The sequence below is a fragment of the Acanthisitta chloris genome, unplaced genomic scaffold (assembly GCF_000695815.1).
Source record: "Acanthisitta chloris isolate BGI_N310 unplaced genomic scaffold, ASM69581v1 scaffold3040, whole genome shotgun sequence".
Lineage (NCBI taxonomy): Eukaryota > Metazoa > Chordata > Aves > Passeriformes > Acanthisittidae > Acanthisitta > Acanthisitta chloris.
In genome coordinates, this window is record NW_008653176.1 from 1 (window position 1) to 17,137 (window position 17,137).

At 40.5% G+C, this 17,137-nt stretch overlaps 1 protein-coding gene across 1 annotated transcript in view; it reads left to right on the forward strand.

Annotated features, from left to right (window-relative positions):
• Positions 1 to 48: 48 nt before the first annotated feature.
• Positions 49 to 17,137, forward strand: part of SLC26A4 (solute carrier family 26 (anion exchanger), member 4) — a gene marked incomplete at its 5' end in the record, with an annotated part of 22,648 nt that continues 5,559 nt past the window's right edge. Inside the window, 14 exons of the mRNA XM_009079672.1 lie at positions 49 to 214; positions 2,659 to 2,769; positions 4,373 to 4,563; positions 5,042 to 5,206; positions 7,838 to 7,990; positions 8,102 to 8,184; positions 9,139 to 9,286; positions 11,676 to 11,789; positions 12,564 to 12,641; positions 12,837 to 12,932; positions 14,794 to 14,900; positions 16,236 to 16,305; positions 16,632 to 16,724; positions 16,827 to 16,922. Of these exons, the coding sequence (XP_009077920.1) occupies positions 49 to 214; positions 2,659 to 2,769; positions 4,373 to 4,563; positions 5,042 to 5,206; positions 7,838 to 7,990; positions 8,102 to 8,184; positions 9,139 to 9,286; positions 11,676 to 11,789; positions 12,564 to 12,641; positions 12,837 to 12,932; positions 14,794 to 14,900; positions 16,236 to 16,305; positions 16,632 to 16,724; positions 16,827 to 16,922 (1,671 nt within the window). The remainder of the gene's footprint in view (positions 215 to 2,658; positions 2,770 to 4,372; positions 4,564 to 5,041; positions 5,207 to 7,837; positions 7,991 to 8,101; positions 8,185 to 9,138; positions 9,287 to 11,675; positions 11,790 to 12,563; positions 12,642 to 12,836; positions 12,933 to 14,793; positions 14,901 to 16,235; positions 16,306 to 16,631; positions 16,725 to 16,826; positions 16,923 to 17,137) is intronic.

Genomic DNA, 17,137 nt, shown 5'->3' on the forward strand with positions numbered 1-17,137 from the left:
GGCTTTGAGCACTGCCAGGGTTGGAGCTTCTGCTACCTCCCTGAGCAGCACGTTCATCCCTTGTTTCCTCACAGATGTTCAAGAAAAAGAGCCTTTCAGATTGCCAAATCCTTCCTGCCCATCCTGGAGTGGCTGCCCAACTACAGGGTGAAAGAGTGGCTGGTCAGCGACATCATCTCGGGGCTCAGCACTGGCCTCGTTGCCACCCTGCAAGGTAAGCCAGGCACACCTTGTGTGTCCAAGGACCTTTCTGTAAGGGAACTGCCTGAACACAGGGATGCTATGCAGATGGAATTACAAATCTGAGCCTTGTTATTTAATACTAGATATTGGGTACTATTTTGCAATAAATAATTGATGGTTTTAATCTATTCCTTTCTTCCTTTGCTTGACTAGAAGATTTAAATTTCCTTTGATGTGCTGTTGAGATGTATTTAACTTTTCCTCCAAGCCTTCTACTTGCAGAGTGTTCCTTCTGATATTTAAAATTTTAATTACATGGCAATAAATCATAGAATAATAGAATTTTAGGGGTTGGAATGCATCTTACAGATCATCTAGTACCAAACTCCTGCCCTGGGCAGGGACACCTCCCACCAGAGCAAGTTGCTCATGGTTTCATCCAGCCTGGCTGTGAACACTGCCAGGGTTGGGGCATCCACTACCTCCCTGGGCAACCTGTGCCAGTGCCTCACCATCTTCATGGGGAAAATCTTTTTTCCTGATATCTACCCTGAATTTCCCCTCTTTCAATTTGTACCCATTGCCCCTTGTCCTGTCACTGCAGCTCCTAACTAAGAGTCCCTGTCCAGCTTCCCTGGAGCCCATTGAGACACTGACAGGTTGAGTGGTCTTATTTCTCTCTTGGTTTTCTAAGCCTATATGTCTCCTGCAGCTGCCTACAAAAATGTAGTTATTGCACCAAAATAATGCAACCTTGATATTTACTGCTCTTCAAAATTCATCTTATCAGGTTGTTCAGGTATCTGCAGATGACAACCCTCATGGATGTGGTGGCATATTCATATTAAAGAAAGATTTACACTTGATGGATATTTACAGTTTATGGCTTGCCATATTAAGTTTTCCTTACTCCCTTATTCCATTTATTAGTAGAGCATTCAGTTGATGAACAAATAGGAAAATGACAGAAATAAGCAGAAATTAATTAAAATAAGCTACTTGAGGAAGACTTAAAGGGCAGAACCATCCTACCTGAGGGAGCAGCTGTCAAGGCAATACCAGCTATAACCCTGAGACAAACACCACATTCACTTGTTTCATCTCAGTAGAGCTCTTGGACTGTTTTCCCAGTTTTTCAGGCCTGGGGCTGGTGCAGATAACTGTGTCAACCTCACATCTTCCTTCAACGGAAGTTAAGTGTTTGTGGAAGGGGACAGAGATTCACACTGGGAACAAAGAAAGCAGTTTGCACATTCCCAATTAGCTGCAAGTATTCCCTCCCGTCAGTTCCCTTGGAGCGTGCTGGGAAGGCACGGACTGGCAGAAAAAAGGCATTGCAAACTTCTGCCCCAGGCAGGGGGTGACCTGAGGAATAAAGGAAGTGATTCTTCACAGTCTGGAAGAGAGTGGCAGAGCTGCGAGATCTTTCCCGAAGGTGGTGGTACAGTTACAGGATTCCCCTGCCTTTTTGAAATGAACTGGGCTAGATGGACTTTTCATGTGACTTAGAACAGCTGTTATGCTCTTACTGCGACCTCTGCATTTATTTGTTACAGTGGTCTGATTTCCTCTCCGTTAGAATCCATTTGTAAAACTGATTTCTGAAATACACTGTCTGCTCACCCACCTGTGTATTGAAAAAATGTTTAAAAGGGGGAAAAAAATCCAAATTGTTGTGAATCTTAGTCTAGCTGTAACCTTAAAAAATTACAATAGTTCTGAAATTCTAAAACGTGCATTACAGGAAAGAATTTCCAAAATATTTACCAAAAAAGTGGCTTCTGGGATCTTGAAGTCTCTCAACAATTCCCAGCAGCTGTGTGTGTTCTTGCAGTCCTCCCACTAGTCACAGGAGTATGACCAGGACTTCAGTTATTTGAGCTCTGATAGGTTTTTGCAGTATCTACACCCTGCAGTGGGAGCTAACTGGGATATGATACTGAAGGGAACTCTTCCCATTGTTTGCTGGGTTTGACAGCTTGCACAGGTATAGAAAGGAAAAAGATCCAAACTTCTCTAATTTGTGTGGCTTACTTTTGGTATTTTAGTTTATAAGCTGGTACTGGAAAAAAGAAGTGGCTGATTTCAGGAGGGCTGAACATATTGAATTCAGAGTCTGTGCTTGAAATTTCTGTCTCTAACAAGAACACTTCACTTATCCCTCTCTTAACTCAAGAGGCAGAACTTTCACTCTTGCAACAACGTTCCACACTTAACCTTCCCATCTGAGCCTGTGTATTGTGCTACTATACAAATACAGGAACATCTTTCAGTCCTTACTCATCCAACTGCTGTAGGATGTACAGTCATTTACAGCAATTGATACTCACACATGTGCCTGCAGCTGATTTACAGGCAAAACACATTCAAAATCATATCTGGACAGCAGCAGAAAATCTTTCTGAAAGTCTGTTCTAGACAAGATAGGTTGCTGAGATGTTTTTCATCTGACATTTTGATGATCTGTCATTTCAGGTTTGGCATATGCTTTGCTGGTTGCAGTCCCTGTTGGATATGGTCTCTATTCTGCATTTTTTCCCATCCTGACATACTTTTTCCTGGGAACATCAAGGCACATCTCAGTTGGTAACTGCATGTGTTGAAGTTACAGTGAATTATCTATTACAAAATGTTAATCGTTACTGTGGAGATTCATATTTCATGCAGTATAATTACTTTCTGTACCAAATTGGCTGTGCTGAGTATTAATATTGGTGGGTCTGGGGAACTTATTTCTTCTCTGTACAGGCAGTTGTGCATAATAGCTAACTTCAGTTGTGCCCCTGCATTTTGCTTGAATTTATGCTGAAGTTTAAATCTTGCCTTTGGCTACACTCTGTGCAAGAAATGACAAGATCAAGGCTCAGTAGGCAGTATGAATGTCAGACATTTTGTCTATCAGCTAAAGCTCAAGATGGCTAAAACACAGCTCTTTTAGGCTTCTCTACAAGCCTTACTTGCTGCATCCTCTCTTGATTACTGTGGACAGTATCATCTTCTTGCCTGTCGCGGAGACCCAGAACCTGTGTGTCCACTCCAGCCTCGCTCTAGGTCCTCACATCAAGGCTATGGGTAAACCTTGTTGATTCTTTCTGAATACTCTCTTTAAAATACGAGGTTTGTTTCCTGTCAGTTCTCACATTTAAAATTTATTGTTGCATCTTGATCACTGAAGTTCCTTTTTCTCCACTCTAACAAAATCCAGGCCTTCCTTGTTCATATCTGCTAAGAATAGATTGTTCTCCCCTCCCAGAGCTTTGGCACGATATTGTGCTTTTTCATCAACTTTCTTCTCTGTTGCACCAAATACCTCTGTATGTTTTCTCAACTTTGCTAGCCTCTTCCTACTTGTCCTATCAGCTCACATTTGCTGTCCAGGTCTGACTTGTTAGCTCTACTTATAGTAGGGTTTCTACTTTCTAGATTATCAAACACTCCCTTTTTATGCTTTTCCCAATGCTTTTATTCATGAAGTGTTTTCTAAGGTATCTGTAAAATTAACTTACCCTTCCTTAAGACATTTTGTGACGTTTTCCTTTTCTGCATAATTTTAGTAAATAACTGCAATAAATATGATTACTTTTAGATTGTGTGTTGCTGACACAATGATCACTTACTCTCTCTTTATCTTGCCCGAAGTATAGTTTCAGTCATCTTTAGCCAATGTAATAGCACATTACTGCCAAAAGATGTGTGGTCCTAGCCCTTGGAGCATGTTCCTGCCACCACCATGGTGTTGGGATCCCTGACCATGTAGCTGCGTGGCACTCTGAGTCAGCTGAAAACTAACCATAACAAAAAAAACCCCAAACAAACAAACCCCAAACCTCAAAGAAATAAATGTTGCTTTCAGCTGGATCAGTGACCTGCCTTATCTGGTTGTGGTGCTGATACAAGGGAGATGGTTGGAACATGTTGAACATGTTGCCCCTTTTGGCCTTGGTACAGCCCAAAATTGGCTTAGGCAAGCATGAAACTACATCAGTGTGTACAATGTAAGTTGTTTAAGGAAGGAATTGTATCTTTGTGTCATGTTTGCAGTGCCAGTGGCTCTTGGCCCCCTGATACTACTAATGGACCCCAGTTAAAATATTGCATGGTTTTGCTGATCTAGAGTTTCTTGCCTAGTCTGATGAATGCTCATTTTCAGTGTCTATTAAACTTCAGTGTGTTCTGTTTGTCATTACAGGTCCATTCCCTGTAGTCAGTTTGATGGTGGGATCTGTTGTCCTGAGCATGGCACCTGATGAGAATTTTCTCATAGCAGGCAGTAATGCTACAGGGTCTAATGGCACTGGGACACTGATAGACACTGAATCCAGAGATGCACAGAGAGTGCTGATTGCTAGTACCCTCACATTCCTGGTTGGAATTTTACAGGTAAAAATGTTGGCTTGAAGACACAAGTTTGATACTGCCTTAATTTTAATGGGAAAACATGTCAGGAAAATACCTACGAGGGCAGTCAGACATTTTCCAGTAGTAAAACAAAAAAATGAAGGAAAGTTATCTCAAACTCTGTAGAGTTTTGGAGGGATTATTATTCTTACCATGGGCAGTCTGTGGCAGCCTGACTGGGAGTGCAGAGAAAAGATGATCTGCTCTGTGATTGCAGACTAGGAGACCTGAGTGAAGCTAAGTGCTAGTGGTGCATATCCTGGAGCTTCCTTTCACACATTTCTTCAGGTCTCCTTTATTGCCTTGGATGGAAAATACTAAGCTACACTAGGCTGCAATGAGGGAATATGGTCCTAAGACTCTGTATCAACAAAGAGAAAAGACAAAGCATAAGAAGTCCCCAAATAAAAACATACCTTTTTGTTGCTTAGCAAGCTGTTACTCTTCATGATTTTTCCAGGTAATATTTGGAGCCCTCCAGATTGGTTTCATTGTGAGGTACCTTGCAGATCCACTAGTGGGGGGATTCACAACTGCAGCTGCTTTTCAAGTGCTTGTGTCACAACTGAAAATAGTCCTGAATGTCTCAACTAAAAATTACAATGGTGTCCTTTCCATAATATATGTAAGTATACCCTTCTAATCTGGTTTGGCTTTAGGACAGATTTTGTATATAATTGTTTATCCTCTGCTTCCATTTCACACAGGAATGGTTCATGTCTATGGTGGTTAAGTGTAGGGCATTTATTTACTTCTCACTCTCGTGAACATCTGCAGCTGTTCATTTATAGCTGTGAGGCTTTAAGTTGCTGCTTTGTTTATTTACTTCTTATGAACATCTGCAGCTGTTCATTTGTAGCTGTGAGGCTTTAAGTTGCTGCTTTTGGGGTTCCCCAGACAGAAAGGCTAATTGCCATCTCAAAGTCTTTTTCAGGTAGAGCAGTTTTTCACATAAAGTTTAAATTTAATTCTCCAGCAAAAACAGTTCATCACTTCCGGAGACTACTTTTTGTCCCACTCCTTGCTTTCTCACTTACTGTGATGGATATGACATCATTTATTAACACTGTCAGGTCATCTGCCAGTGCTGGCCAGTCCCAAGCCTCTTTACACTTAGGCCAGCAGCTCACTCTGGTAATGGGCATTGCCACCCTTCAGCCAGGTACCTACTGGTTAGCAAATGTGAGCCTAAATGTTGCTGCCACAGCTCCATTTGTTGATCTTACAGAAAATGATTAAATGGAGAAATGACTTGGCTGCATTGCAGAAATACTGAATTCCTAGAGGTCTTGTATTACAGAATAGTATCCTTTCCCAGGAAAATGATTGAGAGTTTTGTCACTGACTTCAGTGTGAAACTCTTCAGGTTCACAGTGTTTTAGATCTTCCATAGCACTTCATATTCCAAAAGAGGCTGTTTTAGGAAAGAAAATTTGGGGATTTTACAAGCCAGTTCTGGCTACCAGACCAGCAAAAAACACTTCAGATAGCTAGATTAGCAATGACAACCAGACTAGCAAAAAGCACTTCAGATAGCTAGATTAGCAATGATAGGATGAATATAACTACTAACATCAAGGTAAGGTTTAAACAAAATATCTGGTGAACTATTAGGGGATTGGGAAAAGTATTATGTTATGGTCTTTTTTGAATTAATGAAAGCTCTTTAAAAAAAAAACAAAGTACTATCTAACAGACCTCAGAGCAGACCTGGCAGGGTGATGGACTTGTTAATCCAGCAGTTTTTTCTATCTCCATTTGTTATGTTTATTGAATGGGTGGTACTTATAGTAGAACACATTTTTTAAAAGGAATTGCATGACTCTTCAGCTCCTGCAAGCCTGAGTGGAATGCTAACTTTTTAAGTTAAAGCTGAAAGCTTCTGTGTTTTTACAGGTGAGCCAAGTCAACGTGTTTGTCGACAAAGCTTCTGTGTTCTTAAAGGTGAGCCAAGTCAACGTGTTTGTCGATGCATGTAGAGCAATGAAATTGTGATTTCTGGTCTGCTCAACTGACTTGCTGTGTCAGCTTCAGCAAGTTCTGGACTTGTTTCAGAAGTGGTGTTTAACAAACTGCAACACTGAGCAGCCAACATTAGGCAGAATCCACACACCAAAGTTAGAAGCTGCTGTTCCCCTGTGAAGTGAGGCAGTGCAAGAGATGGTCAGTAAGAAAGAGATCCGTGGTGAACAGTACAATGGGCAAGAAATGGCTTCAGCCAACCAAAGAAAGGCTTCAGTGTTTCAGGAGGTCTTCTTTAGCTTAGAAAACGTAGCTGACTAAGCACTTAGATGTTTTGTTTCAAAACCAGAGTCTCTTCAGAAGGGCAGTAGTGGTGCTGCTGCTTCAAACCTCCCTTTGTCTTCAAACCAACAGCTGAGTATTGGGGGTGCAAGAAGTTTCTATCCCCTGTTCTACCAGGTCATTCTGTTACAGCTGGTTCACTATACATGGAATAATTTTCTTGGAGACAAGGGGCAAGTGAGAACTACCCTGATGCTTAGGAGGAGGACAGAGGAGTACTGGTGTCTTTTCTGCAATCATCCTTTCATGTTTTCTCAGTACACTTAATTGCAATAAAAAACAGGACCAAGCAAGGGCATTACAAGGGTAGAGGAGGGAAGTGTCTGTTGCAGCCCATTTGTGAGAGTCCTCCTGTCTGGGACTGACATCTGCTGGGAGGGTTAATGTATAGTAAAGTGAGGTTTAGTGTCTGCTTTTCCAAAGTGTAGGATTCTCCACAGCTTGGTAGGACCTGTGTGTTATTCTCTGTATGTCAGCAGTGGAAATAGGAAACATATAATCCACAGACCACATGTACCAGGTATGTAGTGAAACCAGAGTTTTTTCCCATGCTAGCTCTCTCTTGACTAGAAAAATTAGGACCTTCCTTGCTGTTTGTCAAAGTGAAGAAGCTATAGGTCTTCCCTTCCTTACTCCAATACAGGTAGAGGTAAAACACAGGTAGGGAGTTAGCTCTTACTATTAATTGCCTAAAGATCAGGAAGCATAAGCCCCCAGTGTGGGCAATTCTTGCAATTATGCTTTTTCCATTCCCCATGAATTCCATTTACAGGTTCTGTAGCACCTTGACAGTACATTATCCTCAGGCTTCTCCAGGCCTGAACAGAGAAGCTACTCATCCTTCTCCAAAGCCCCATGCATCTGGATCATCTCACGAGTATTTTCACATCCTTCAAGTGGACATGGGCATGTTTTATGTTGTCTTTTTTTTTTTCTTTTTTTTACTTTTCAGACTCTTGTTGAAACATTTGAAAGGATTGGTTCCACCAACGTTGCAGACCTTATTGCTGGACTCCTCACCATCTTTGTCTGCATGGTGGTTAAAGAAATAAACGATCGCTTCAAACACAAGATACCCATACCTATACCAATAGAAGTCATTGTGGTAAGCAAAGGGGCACAACAAAAGCTGAAAACAGATAAAATAAGTGGGGCTGGCTACAGGAAGACAAGAAACCTTTTCAAGTATTAAAGCTGTTGTTTTATTTTATTACAGACAATAGTAGCCACTGGCGTTTCATATGCTGCCGACTTGGAGAAAAAATACAATGCAGGTATTGTTAAGAGCATTCCAAGAGGGTGAGTGTCTTTGTTTTCTGCAAAATAGGTATTATTTTAATTGGCTAAAAATGACAGTGGTAAGAGAAAAAAACATAAAAGAGACATTGAGAGCTGTAACCTGAGTTTAGAACCCAGAATTGGAGACTTGCTGAGTTTTACTTCTGACTCTGTCAATTATGCCACCTAAATACCTTGCATAGCTTTCCTTCCTCTCTCAAATGGGCTTAGGAATATCTGTCTGATTCATGAAGTTCATCTGAGAATAAATTGCTGCATGCTGATGAAGTGACTACATGACTATGGAAAATGTTTTTTAAAAAATGAGGCTTTTTAATAAAGGAATTCTGCCTAGATTTAATTTCTGTGGACCCAAGTTATCCTACTGTGGTTCGTATTTATGCCACTACTGTTATCCCAAAGAATCTTGTCACTTCCATAGTCAGAGGAGCAAGGATGTTGAGGATTACACGGGTAGAGATTCACTTGAAAGATTCAGAGCACTTCACAGTAGTAACCTTCACATTCCATTTGGTATTCAGGGCTTGATTAATTAAAATTTGTGGAAACACAGTAGGGGATAAAATGGTTTTGAGATCTTCTGAAGAAATATGTTAACAATCGTATGCAGTGTCATTAACATATTTATGTAGTTCATCATTCTATTCAATACATCCTTTATTCAATGCTTCAAAAAATGTAGTTTTTCACTTTGCTATCATAAGGCCAAATCTCAGTCATGCTGAGAACAATGGGAGCTTTGTTGCTGACTAATAGCATCAGGATTTGGGCTATGGTGAGCTAGATAAGCGTGTTCTGTATGTCAATGGGCTGTTTCCACCTTTTTATTAACTTGAAACATTACACTTCATATTATAAGCAACCTGTGTGCCTCCTCCTCAGACTCCTTGACAGTTCTAGGAAAAACAGAATTCGATCAAAGTTGGTAACACTAATATGTTTTCTAAATGCTAGATTTTTACCTCCTGAAGCTCCAAATGTCAGCCTGTTTTCCCAGATGATAGCAGCCTCCTTTTCCATTGCTATTGTGGCTTATGCTATTGCTGTATCTGTGGGGAAAGTATATGCAACCAAGTATGACTATGCTATTGATGGAAACCAGGTATGTACAACCAGAATTGTTTGTAAACATAGTGAATGTTAAGTTCTGTTTCATGTTGACTTACGTAGCCAAATGAAAGAAACACCATTCACACACATTTGTGTGACAAGCACTGAAGTCTAACAGGAGAAAAGCTTTCAACTATTGAAAAAAAATGTAGCTGAAATGGTCATATATTACCTGAAACCACATAGAGATGAGCCAGATGTGCTCTATTTTCAATATGGACTTTTAATACTAGTTCATTCCTTCTGTATTGCTTTAATGACTGCAGTAGCTCTGAAAAAGTAATTAAAGCTAAGCACTATATAGGGGAATTTTCTGGTGATGTCAAGTTGACATGGCCAGCTTTAGCAACCTGCTTTCCATTTCCCCTTGTAAGGCATGTTTTGAGGTGTGTTGCTGGGGCAGGGGAAGCCAATGTCAAGCTGAAGAAGTTGCTCAGGACAGCTTTATTTAGGCTTAGTCTACATGCAGCATTTGCATCAGTTGAACTTTTCAGTTAAGGCATGATTTTATTCCTACAGAATAAATGATTGTACTTCTCAGCGTGACACCAGTGACATCAACATAAATGTAATCTTGCAGATAGGTCCTGCAGCTTCACAAAAGTTAATACCTACCAGCATAGAAACATAGTTGAGTAAATGCCTGAACTGCTATAAGCATTGGTTTCTAAGGACACACAGCTAGAATGTGACGTGAGCTGTGCAGTCACAAGCTCTTACAGGATTCCTGCACTTGTTCCATGTCTTCACTGGGGGTTATGTGGCTTGCCCATGGGCATGGGAGAAACATGTCAGAATGCCTCCTTGTCCTGCACCTATGCTAATTTTGAATTTTAGCATTTGAACATGTTGGTAAATGCACTCACTACAATAACTAGATAAGCTGAGTACTTTGCTTAACAAGTCCTTTCTTTTAAGCACTAATGGGTTACATAAGGTTTGATTTTGAAAACATTGTTTTGCAGTAGGTAACAGAATTTTGCTTCTGTTTGTCAGTTTACAATTCACGAAGTTCATATCTGGTAACACTTAAAGTTGCCAAAAATACACTGACTTTCAGTTTAAAAAATCTGGAGGAATAATAATACCTAGTCCTGGAAGTGCTGTTTATGCTGCTCTGTTGTTGAATATGTTCTTCTGCCAGCACTGATGTGCTTCAAAGATACTGATTGAATACTGTGGTAGAAAAATTAGTCTATGAAAGGAATGTGCCTTCCTTTCAATCCTATGCTGTGAATTTTACATGTAGCAAAGGTTAAATGCAGCCCTGAATGATGGGCAAATAGTTTACTTGATCTGGAGAAGTTAAAATAATACCATAAAAGCAGGTAGTAAAATAACTTTGAAGGATGGGTCAGTGCTATTATCTGCCAGTGTTTATATCTTCTTCATAAATTCTTAGATTGTTAGGACCTAAGAACACTGGGAACTGCACTTCCAACGTTTTCCAGCAGATCACAGCTGTTACACAGGAACAGGCATGAATCTTCTAGGTCTGTTCTGTTAAAGAACATGACTTCAAAATCCTGCTCCTGTAGTTGGAGCCTAATGAGAAACTTACAGGAAATTTAATTTTGGAGAAAAGAAAGGAGACAGTCAAATCAAATCTTAAATTACATTTTAAAAAGTTTGCAGTGAGTGAAAAGCTCCTGTGCCTCTGTCAGCTTGGTGAAAACAATGTTCCTGTCAATTACATGGGCTTGGTTGCAGACAGCTCCCAAATTCCACATTTCCCTGCAGAGGAATGGCCCAGATCCCAGGACATAAAGCTCCCAGGGTCCTTGTCACTTGAGCAGAACAACCAGCATCTGTGACCCTGGGGCAGATCTATGAGAACACTGCCTGGGACTCAGCATGAGCTCATTGGGATGTTTAGAGTGAAAAACTTCTGGCTCGGCAAACTAAGTTTTCAGTGAAACTGTGTTTAAGTTCTTTATTAGTTCTACTAACACTACAATGCTTTGCATTAATTAAAGGCTTGTCTAAACTCAGACCGTTGTGCTGGTTAAAATAATTTGTTTAGCTGATGGAGTTAAAGTTATACTAGTCCTGTCCCTTGATGCAGTTATACCAGTGTAATTCTTAGAAATGTTGGGTTTGATAGCATTGATGGAAACAAGCTTCAAATGCCTTTATACTCCAGTGAGTATGTCCACGTCATGGGGAGTACACCAGCTCCTTTGTGTTGGTTTCCAAACAGAGGCAGCTGCACTGGTAGAAGAGGAATTTGTGTAAGCATTTAAGAGCTATTACTAACCCATACTCTTCTCAGTATTATTGTGCTGCTTACTTTATCAACACCTGCAGAAGCTATTGTCATTCTCCATTGCAAAACTGTCTTCAGGCACCTGCATTTACAGCATCATCCAATTATCTTTCAGGAATTTATTGCCTTTGGGTTCAGCAACATTTTTTCAGGTGCCTTTTCTTGTTTTGTTGCAACCACTGCTCTTTCACGGACTGCAGTCCAGGAGAGTACTGGTGGAAAGACTCAGGTAATGACCTCTTCTTACTGGTACTGTGCACAGGGGAATTTAGTTTTGCATAGGGCACAGGTTTCACAGTGGGATGAAAATAAGTCCTAAAATGATTGTGTTGCAGGCACATGGAAAGCCACAGGTGTCTTAGCAGTTTGTGCTCTGGTAGTGAATCTCTGCCAGAAGAGGGCAATCAAGTTTTACATAGCACGAGTTACCTTAGGGGTCAGAAATACTTCAACTCCAGTTCCCCAGAATTCCATTCCCAGTGAAAGGAAGCAGTAGGAATTCGGGGTGAGGGTGGAAATCCTCTCCCAGCTGTCTGTGATATGTTTGAAGTCCCACGTGCTGGTAGCACGAGCAGCCTTTTGCCATTCACCCTCTGCCCTTGTGCCAGCTTTCTCTTTGTGCCAGCTTTCTGATTGAGCTGTCAGACTGTAGTTTTACAGTACTGCAGTGTTGCATCTTTTAACGGTGGAGACCCACAGGTTATCCAGCAGCTGCTTTTCCAGCTGACACACACACTCTGCTCCCTTCATCTGTCTGTGTAACCTAACTCCTCCAGGAGCCACTACCTTGTGTGTAATTGTTTACCTGCTTAATTGAATTCCCTCTGTGTTAGCTGAAGTGTATAATGATTGCTCACATATGCCTAAACACAGTGACATTTTGGCAGGTCTCCTTGTGCCTAGAGAACTGTAGTGTGCATCTACTTGTACCTTTTTGTTTGCAATCCTAGGCACATCAGAGTCTTCAGAAATTCATTTGCTGTAAACACTCTGTTCTTTGCAGGTTGCTGGTATAATCTCAGCTGGGATTGTTTTGATTTCTATTGTTGCCCTGGGGAAATTGCTAGAGCCCTTACAAAAGGTACTGTACTCTTCCTCTGCAGCACAGCCACATCAGATCCAAATGCTCAACTATGATGGGCAAGATTAATATCCCTCTTTAAACTATGGTAACTGATTCCAGACAGGGCTGTGGTTTATAGTGTATAATGTTGAGCACCACCTTAATATGCATCTTTGCTTTTGAATAACACTTCTTCATCATTTTTCCTCACAGTCTGTGTTGGCAGCTGTAGTCATAGCTAACTTGAAAGGGATGTTCATGCAAGTGTTTGATGTTCCCCGTCTGTGGAGACAGAATAAAGTGGATGCTGTAAGTAACCTAATTTTTTATTTTCTCCTGAATGCTTTTGTCTGGTTGTCTTTTTGCCTTTTAATGCCATCCAAGTTTCTCTTAACTATCACATAAACAGAATTTTGTAGAGTTAACATCGGAAAACTTTTATGTGCATCCTTGAAATGCAAGTGCCATGAGGTCAGGTAAAAATTGCCCATGTTAGAGTTTTACATGGTATTCTGCCAGTCTTCTTTATTCCATATACTCCACAGTAAGGTTGCCAATCAGAGTATTCCTGTGCAGTGATGACTCCTTCATATCAATTACCATAGTTTACAGCAATCTTGTGTTGATATGGCTTGAAAATCAGAATAAAAACTACCTGTTGCCACCTTTACCATGCTGCTTTTATCTTTTGCACGGTTTAAACGGGTCAGAAAAGCTGACCTTTCCTTAATTCATGTACTTATATTTATTTTGTTACCAAATTAACATCCCATTTGCCTGGATAATCTCAGGTAGTCCTCAAAAGATATATTTTCTTGTTGTAGCAAAACTAATCCAGGCTGGAATGTGGATACATTTGGCATGCTAAGGGATTTATGAACAGACTTCCCATATAGAATCATAGAAGCATCAAGGTTGGAGGAGACCTCTGAGATCGCTGAGTCCAACCATTAACCTGTTGCTCTGCTGTAATTCCATAACCCTAAACCATATCCTCCAGTGGCAGATCCAAACACCTCTTAAACACTTCCAGGGATGGTGACTCCACCACCTCCCCAGACAATCTATTCCAGTGTCTGAACACCCTAACAGGGAAAACATTTTTCCTAGCATCTAATCTGAATCTCCCCTGTCTCAGCTCAAGGCCATTCCCTCTCGTCCTCTCCCTGCAGCATTGGCAGGACAGACATCCCTCACCTCTCTCCAACCCTGTCAGGTAGTTGTAGAGAGCCATGAGGTCACCCCTGAGCCTCTTCTCAAGGCTGAACAAATCCAACTCCCTCAGCCCTTCCTCAGTGGTCCTTATGAACGACTATAACCATATCTCAGGGTACTTGCTCACACCTCCCACTCTTTTCCCTGGAACTGACCTTCACTGTGGCTGTTGGGGTAGGAAAAGATTGCATGGAAAACATTTTCTCCATGCAGTCCTTACTGTGCTTGGATTTTACAGCTGTGTCATTGGGCAGTACCTGCCTTAGACAGATCTGACATATTTTATTCAGTCATTTACTAGTTGTCTTTATAGGCAAAAGATTCCATTGGCTTCAGTGCAAGCACTCAGCATTTTGCAGGATTGGGTGCACTGCGTGTTCTGCCTGGGCAGTGATGTAGGGAAGAACTGAGGAGTCCACTTCAACTGTTCTGCCTGAATATTCAGTGGAGACTTTAGAGAGTGCCAGCAACCTGTTAATATGAAATACTTCTCTTTGCAAAAGTTCTGTTTCTGAGGTACCACGGAGGAACCTCCTTCCCTTCCCTCTATGTATGCAGGTGGAGCATCTTACAGTATTTTACATCTGGCTAAAATAAATTATTTCCAGTTTCCAAAGAAAGGTTAATGAAGATTGCCACCATCAGAAAGAAGTAAATGCAATGGTTAATTGCATCTTCCTTAATTTAACCATGAAAAAACCTTGAAAAGTGTTGTTAAGTTAAAAAAACCCCTTATTTCCTAAAAGGCTAACTATGCCTAATAAGACAGTGATAGAAGCATCTTGAAGCAAGAGGAAGACTTTTGTATGGAAGTCAGCTAACTGCCAGTGTCCTATTGTTATCTCCAAAGTTAAATTCTTCTGCTACTCATATTGTCTGGTCTAGTGATGCTTTAGTGTGACCAGGAGTCATATGCTATAATTAAGAGACTTTACATTTGTTATTTCCTCTCCAGATGATCTGGGTTTTTACATGTATAGCATCCATCATTCTGGGACTTGATTTGGGATTACTTGCTGGCCTTTTGTTTGGATTGCTGACAGTTGTGCTGAGAGTGCAGTTGTAAGTAACACAGGATCAGAAGCAATTCTTAGTGTTGTGTCATGCGAAAGGAAGACAATATGCTGAAAAGCAAAATGGTTTGTGGCAGAAAACCTGCTCGGGTTTGCAAAAGTTTTGAAGTGAAAACTTCTGTTTTCTGAGAACAAAACACTCCTTGTGTGGTATCATTTAATTACACTGATAGAAGAGAAGCTGCATTATTTTATCAGTATTCGTTCCCTATCACGTTGGCTGCTCTGGTGGTACTTAGCCATATGTTATCCATGCACCCACAGGGCTGAGTTCTGGAAAGGGATAGGAACATTCCAGATCAAATATGATCAGATGAATGGCATCTGTAATTAACTGATCATTAGAGTCACTCTTAGCAGGTAATGCTGCTACAGTATGTTGCACGTGCCAATAACCTTTCCACTTACTCCTTATACAAGGCTGAGTGTGTCTTAGAAAGAGGAACAAGAAAAAGCATGAGAATAAGAAAAACTCTTGTGCTTGTGGCTAATTTGTTGCTGCTCAAAGAACATATGTAGTGGAATGGTGAGAAAAGCTGGATTTGAAGCACCTTATTTGGCCATCTTGTTACTTTTCATTAATCTTTCATCTGAAAATACAACATCACTCTTTTCCTTCAGCCTGGAGTCCAGAGACTATGGCTACCAGCACTACCAAAGGACAGTTGCACTGTCAGCAAATGCATGGAAATGCCTTGCAAAAGTTGTTACAGAATGGTAGATTATAAAAAATGGAATTCGAAGAGCCTCAAAAAACATTCCCAAATTCCACTCAGATATATGTAGTCAAAATGTAAAAGGGAGATGAGGCATAACAAACTTCAAAACAATTTGCTTCAACTGTTAAATATGTATCTGGAGACTGCAAAATGTTTTGGTTTTGCTATTGACTGAAAATTTGAAAAGGTTGGGCAGAAAGATTTGCATGATCTGAAAAGAATGTAAATGTATCATTGCAGATGATTTGAAAAGAAAAAAGTGACCAGGTTTTTTTCAGAGTAAAAAAATTGGTTTTTTTTTCATTCAAATCAAACTAATCTGCTTTTAAAATATTTTTCTGGTTTGGGAAACAAATTGAACAAGTTATTCATTCAGCTCTAAATCAAAATGGTGCAGCAAGCAGGCTGAGACCAAAGTCTCCTGGTCCTTAAAAAGGCCCATTCACTACAGCAGCTCAAAATGGATCCAACACTTTTGTGATGAGTCTATTAGTTTGGCATAAGAAAGTGAACTACAAGAGTCTAAGACAGTTTGTATGCAGCAATTCCTTCAGTTCTGTGAGTGCACATTTACCTTCAGTGTCTTCTCTTTTTGCTTCTGTTAGTCCTTCATGGGGAGGCTTTGGAAACATTCCTGGCACAGACATCTACAAGAAGGTCAAGGACTACAAAAACGTAAGTCATTGCTGGGTTGTTTCCCTTTGGTCTACAAGTCAGTGTAAGAAAAATTGTGCCTTGTGAATTGTGGACAACTTGAGTTTGGAAGTGGAGCCCCCAAAGATAATGAGTTTCAGCATTAAATTCTTCATTGTGATCCACGTGGTTGGGCCATGCTGCATGTTGGGGCTCTAAGCTTCTAAAAACTGAGTCCCCTCAGTTGTCAGCAAATACAGGCAATTTTTTGTGCATTACATATGTAGTTGAACTGTTGAAACAGTTAAACTGCTTCTTATTAGTCAAAGTATGGTTGTTGCTGTTTAACCTTATATTCTTACCAACAGGTTATAGAACCAGAAGGTGTGAAGATTCTCAAGTTTTCAAGTCCTATCTTTTATGCTAACATTGATGGACTGAAAAGCAGCCTCAAATCCACAGTAAGTGATGTGTGATGGGTTTGGAAGCTTCTTAACCATCTTTGAGATTTCTTCAGAATTCTGTCTAGGTTAAGTGAAATAATTTTGGTCCTTTTTCTGTAGGTGGGATTTGATGCAGTCAAGGTATATAATAAAAGACTCAAAGCACTGAGGAAAATACAAAAGCTAATCAAGAAGGGAAAATTAAAAGCTACTAAGGTAAGCTTTTCATTTATTTATGTCTATTCTCTCTCAAGTGATTACTGTTGGTGTTTATTACTTTAGCCTTAATTATGAATTCCTCTGTGCTCATCTTTAAAATAAAGGTGAAGAGTGTGACTTATTCCTATGGTAGGAAGTCTTTGATGTGCAGGAGACTCAGCAGAGCAGTACAGTGATGGCCAAAGACCCCACAGATTCAGGCAGCTGTGACT